General features: G+C 38.7%; 1 protein-coding gene across 1 annotated transcript in view; it reads right to left on the bottom strand.

Moving 5' to 3' along the window:
- Window positions 1-335: 335 nt before the first annotated feature.
- Window positions 336-6,165, bottom strand: part of LOC122154967 (ovalbumin-related protein Y) — a 19,295-nt gene continuing 13,465 nt past the window's right edge. Inside the window, exons 4-8 of the mRNA XM_042808600.1 lie at window positions 3,187-3,315; window positions 2,224-2,341; window positions 1,860-2,002; window positions 1,623-1,778; window positions 336-737 (exon numbers count right to left, since the gene is read on the bottom strand). Coding sequence (XP_042664534.1) covers window positions 336-737; window positions 1,623-1,778; window positions 1,860-2,002; window positions 2,224-2,341; window positions 3,187-3,315 — 948 coding nt within the window. The remainder of the gene's footprint in view (window positions 738-1,622; window positions 1,779-1,859; window positions 2,003-2,223; window positions 2,342-3,186; window positions 3,316-6,165) is intronic.

Here is a 6,165-nt window from a genome sequence, read left to right as displayed (position 1 = left end):
CATTTCAGAGAACTCCTATAGAGAAACCACATTCTCAATAACAATGGCAGGACTTCACACACACACAAAAAAAAACAAAGCACTGGCCTTGTTTCCCAAGTTATTCAAGTATATTGGAAACATATACACCTTAGATATGAATCCTGAATGTAAGCTGAGAATAAATTCCTGCACATAAAGATCTAAAATTTCACATGCTTCTTTAAGAATATCTCCCTAGATATTGAAGGCTTTCCACTTGGATAAAATATTGCATTGAAATTATGTTACAATACTACAGTAAAGAGGTTTGATTTCTGAGGGGAAGGTAAGCATTATTTCGGCTCTTTCTCTCGTTAGGGAGACCAATATCTACCAAAGAATAGAATAACATTGGTTGGGTTGAATCTGATCAAGAAGAGGAATGGGTGGTCAGCCCTGAACTCTTCTAACTCAAGGGAATGCTTGATGTTTCCAATTGCCCCTGTTGCACCTGCCGCCTCAGTGCCCTCTTCATTGACTTCCATGAACGCCCCATGGACAGCATCAGAGATCATCAGGTTATCTACTGAAGAGATGCCAGTCAGGTTGGCTGAACGGCTGAACAGGTCAGTCATTCCCAAGGCCATTAATATAGATGTGAGGTTATATTTTTCCTCAATCTTCATGCGGGGCAGGTACACTTTCATGCTCTTCTTTTCCATTGCATTGGTACTAGTCCACTCTCTGAGTTTTTCAAAGTTAATTGTTTTCTCAATCTGCAAAGAGAGGGAAAGAATGAAATACAGAAGGCAAGAACACAGTGGCCATAACAAGTGTATTAATACCACTTGTTACTATTTTTTTCATTTATTTGTGTGCACAACAGAAGTGACACAAGCGTAAATCTATTTGTTTATCCTTTATGCTTCCTCCTGACTATAGCCTACATATCATCTGTCTTGATGAAGTTCTCCAAAACTTTGTCATCTGAAAATTTTTCCAACAGATCAGATGCCCTTCTGAAAAATCAGGTTTTGATGATGTCAAATCAAATTTGTGCTCATTTGCAGATATCTGCAGATGTTTGCAGCTAACTTTTCAGAAATGCTGTTTGTTTTCTGTACTTGTTATATTTTTCCTATTTTTTCTAATTCAATGAGAAAAGATCTTTTAAAATATCCTTCGCATTTACAAAAAAAAAAAAAAAAAATTGAATTTAATTATTTGTAGGGGTGACTCTTGTGAAAAAAATCTATTAATGGTCATCAACAGAATAATTGGTCCCTGTGACTTGATAATAGTGTGTGAACATTACTTGATCTATGGAAATTGAAATGTCTTCAAAGGAAAAAAAAAATCCTGCTAACATATCTGTCTCTAGTACCTGATGGAGATAACTGCATATATCAACATCCCCTCCTGCAGGACTGCAGCAGCCCTTTGTTTTTTGTTAGCTACACTCTTTATTTAATAACATCGAGGCCAAGGCTCTCCTTAGAGGCCAACCTCTGCCTGAGCACCTGGAAGCACCTGGGCCACTGTTGTGCTCTCCTGCCTGGGCAGCACAGCACAGCCAGGGGGTGAGAGGACAGCCTAAGGTCTGAAGGCAGCCAGCTCCCATTCAGCTCAGAACTAGTGGCCTTCCCCCACCAGGGCCGTACCCGCTCCAGGCCAGAAACCTCATCAGGCAACAGCACCAACATGCTCAGCTCTCCGCTGGCGTATGGGAGCTCCAGGATCCTCATTTTCTCTGCAGGCAGTGTGGCCACATTAAAGGTATTGTTCAGACACATCATTTGCACAGGTTTGCTTTCTTGCTGCGAAACAGAAGCATGAGACAATGTGAGCAGGGAGCAGTTTTTCTTGAAATTTCCCACTTGCGGTGCCCATGTCCCTACCTTTGTCATTCTGAAGGGCATTTCCTGAGTGTCTTCTGTATTAAATGCTGTCTTCCATATCCCTTTGAAGTAAACGGTGTTAATAAAGACCATCATTGTACCAAAATCAATGGAGCTTGATACAAGCAAATCTTTGATCTGTCCTGTGAAAAGGAAGCAAAGCAGTGAGCGATTAGGCATAGCCTGTCTGGTTTGCATGAATGTCTGCAATGGAGGGCATGGTGAGTTCTGTGGGAGATTGCTTTCACGGCAATAATCAAGTGCTGTTCCTTGGTCTGCCTTTTCTAGGTATTTTTAAGAGAGGAAGACAAAGGTATAGATTATGGTCGATAGGAATAAATGTCAGTTATTTTTTAGTTCTTACCATTTGTCTCTGTTTCCACCCAGGAGTTTATGAGCTGCCTTGCTTCTTCAGCAGCTGTTCTGAAGTTAACTTCTTCCACTCCTCCTGTGTAGAACTTCCTCGCACAATTTAAGTATTCCTGTAAGCAGACGAATTGTGTTTGACTGTTAAGAACTTTAAAATAGAAGAACGTGAAATGCAAAATTAATGAAATGGAGAATGACGGTTAAAAGAAACTTCTATCCCTACTCTTGAACAAGTCAAACAGCTCTCTTGCTGTAACTGAATCTTAAAGCTGGACAAGGACACTTCACATATTTAGATTTGTCACTTTTGTCTTCAAACAGGATTCCAAGTTAAAATTTTGAAATAGTTTCTTCATTTTACCATAAAACCTTCTGTTCGGCAAACATTATTGAAGACAGATAATACTCATTTCCTCATCTTCATGCCCACCTTTTCTTTTGAATTCTGTATTCTTACATTCCTATTTTTTATTTCAAAACTAGAACTTTCTTGAAGTGAGATATTTTATGTGTAGCTTTAAAAAAGATGAACAAAATATTTTAGTCAGTTTCAGTTCTCACGCTTTCAAGTCATTTTCTTCCCTTACAAATCACCTTTTTCATTAAAAGACCTTTTTTAATGAATGAACAGCAATTCTGATTGCTCCCTGTAGCAATTGCTGCATGGGCATGTATTGCAGAGTCACAGAATCTCAGGGGCTGGAAGGGATCTCTGTAGATCAGCAATTCAAACCCCCTGCAGGGGTTCCCTACAAGAGGTTGCACAGGAAAGCATCCAGATGGGTCTTGAGTATCTCCAGAGCCCTTATGCTATTGCCTGGCCTCCTCCTGAGAGCCACAGAAAGGTTTGGACTCATTCTGTGGCCCAAACCAGTTCCCACTGTGGCTCACAGAAGTGCTGAGTCCCAGGCGAGCCCAGTGGGCAATCTCAGTAAGGTTAAGTCACACTTCAACTCACCGGAAGAACTGCAAATGTTTTGTCAACGTAGAGTTTGTGAGCAATCTCGAGTGAGTATGTAGCATTTGGCCTGGTAACTTCCGAGAGAAAGTCCTTGAACAAATTGTGGATGTATTCAGAAGAGCCACACTGAGGTGATGACAGGGAAACAAGATGATATGTCAGATTAGCTTCTCCTTATCTACCAAATCAGACCCAAAGGACTGTCCCCATCAATAACAGGCCATAGTGGAATTTACCCACAGACCAGGGTTGATGATGATGCATTAAGCAGATAAAAAAACTTATCTCCGAGTCAGTTTCCCTGGCTTTCAACCAGCATGAGTTAGACCCACTTTTCCTCCCTCCACAGATCTGCTTGGTTTTAGAGCATTACCATCACTTTTGACAGTCTGAAACTGCTTGGAACAGAGGCAGAATAGTTCTAGTTTTGTCCTGAGGAGAAAATAGGAACAAAAGTTATGTCTTTACCTGAGAGTCAGTGGTGCTTCCAGCTCCTGTAATGCTATCAAAATGAAGAGCCTGCAAGAGAAAATGCCAGTGAGAAAAAAACACAAGCATGACCAAAAATGTTATACGTTTAAAATTTACATGTGATGTTTGGAGTAGAGCTGTTGGCTCAAAAACAGAAACAGAAAAAAAAGAAGCCCACAACAAATGCTAGATTAGATGAACTAAAAGGCTGCAAGTGAGCTTGCAGCCGGTGCATACTTCATGTCACCTTCTGAGAAATTGGAAATAGCCCTATTTCTTAGATTATATTTTTTTCAGTGAGCATCTGTAAGTTAACTTATTTGTGTATTATGCACTGCGAATAATGTTCTCTCTCTTCCTTTTTTCCCAGGGTTTTATCTTTTTAATACAAAAAATAAAAAATATAGAAAAAATAGATTACGTAGAAGATGTCAGAATTTAGAAAAAAATAATACAATTCCCTGACTATGATCCATCCGGTGAATTAAAACATGTGAGAGCCTCATGAGTAGATAATGTGTTATTACTTAGAAGGAATAACAAGCAGAACTAGAGTCCACTGTCCACGTTACACCAGTGTAAGTAACTCACCTTCTTCATCTGAGATTCAGTGTTACCTCTTGCCCCCAAATAGACCATGGCCAGGGCTGTAAGGATGCTCAGAGGGGAATACAAGATGTTCTCATTGACATGATGGACTTTCATCTCGTTGAAAACATCGAAACAAAATTTTGTATTTGTTACACTGAGGGAATCCATTCTGAAATCGGTGTTGTCTAAAGCAAACATTAAAATGTATTAGTTGTATTGCAAGGAAGCCAGTGCACTTGAACCTTTGTACACAGTGCACAGCTTATTTTCAGTAAGTAGAATTCAGTAGTGTGGACTTAAAAGGCAGATAAGTGTGGATTTAAAAGGCAGATATGTTCTTGGATTTGTGAGCAATCAAAATCTTGTATAGCTGCCAGTTGTGTGTAGGCTGGTGACTGTTTTATTTGAAATTTGAGTTATCCTCTGTACATGTGTACTGTGTTGAAGACTTGCCTTGAAAGAAGTTTACTGACAATCATTTCTTATCTTGTACAGAAAAGAAAACATACACAGGTTTGTTCAAAGCCTTCATTCATCTGAGGCTGCAGACCAGACTCTTTACTATAGTTTTTAACATCACTTTTAAGGCCTGTTAATAGATCAGCCCTCTGTGATCCAAACAGCAGTTACTGACAATATAAAGTCGGTAGGTGTGGAAAAATGCCACGAGTTTTTACTGGATTTACTCTACCTGCATGTCAATGGAAGCTGGATTCTTATACCAACCACTTTATCAGAGGTCTCAAACCTCATCATTACTTTCTTCTTAAAAATAGATTAGGGGAATGGAAGCACAGTGATAGAAAGACATAATGATTTACCAAACTCATCTGCTTTATGACAAATGTCTATTAATTAGTACATGTTCCATTCTGGGTTGACTTAATTATACCTCACTTTTCAAAAATTGTTCTTTAATTTTATTGGCACCTTTTTCATAAAATCCACCTTTTAATAAAACAGCAATTGTTTAGTCTTGTTTCATTTGCAGATACTTCACATCTTCAGTATTTAAACATTTTTTTCTGCCTTTTTTTCTGCCATTCTTGTGAAATTTTCCCTGAAGTTTCAGCACGTAGCATTTTATCTAACAGTGAAGGAAAAAAAACCTCTTTAGTAAAGAAGACAACATAGAATAGACAACAGTGCTGTAAAGCCAAGTGCAGCAGTAAGGTGTTTATACTGTTCGTATCTTCCCATTTTGTCACAAGCAGAGAGAATCTTCCTAGGGCAGAATTTTCCAAGTGCAGGGGAAATCCAAGATATTCTGCCAGATGTTTCATTGTGTGGAATCAGTACATTCATGTGTTCCATCTCTCTCTTAATTGAATCACATCTGTGATTTACTAAGCTTTACTTCATACAAATACTTTGACTTCATACCTGGCAGGCTGTGAAACAGTACAGTAATGCAGAACACACATGTGAAGGTGAGAATAGATTTTTTAACAAGTCATCCTTTAATCGTTTGTTTCTTGACTGTTCTTGATCACAAACCACAAACATGAAATTCCATCAACATTTTTGTAAGTTTTATGATGATTAAAAAAAAAAGTTTAGAACATCAATCATAACCAAAAGAAATGCTTACCTTATCAGCTTCACTTGTGATGATAAGAGTACAGCTTCTCAGCTGTACGTGGTACAGCCTTGTAGAACTCCTTGAAATATATCCTGTGTAATGTCATGACACGCCCCAGGCTGCCTGTTCTGTGTTTACCAAACCAAATGATGGATGGAACTCAATGTCAGAAACAAACTTTTACTTGGTTGAGGTTCATTAGGTACCAAAAAAGAAAAAAAAAAAAGAAAGAGGGAAAGAAAGAAAAAAGAAAGAAAGAGGGAAAGAAAGAAAGAGGGAAAGAAAGAAAGAAAGAGGGAAAGAAAGAGGGAAAGAAAGAAAGAGGGAAAGAA

This window comes from Centrocercus urophasianus, unplaced genomic scaffold (assembly GCF_019232065.1).
Source record: "Centrocercus urophasianus isolate 14NV4802_14NV808 unplaced genomic scaffold, USGS_Curo_1.0 seq_11, whole genome shotgun sequence".
Lineage (NCBI taxonomy): Eukaryota > Metazoa > Chordata > Aves > Galliformes > Phasianidae > Centrocercus > Centrocercus urophasianus.
The sequence above is the reverse complement of the archived record's forward strand: the minus strand, read 5'-3'. Positions and strand labels throughout refer to the sequence as shown.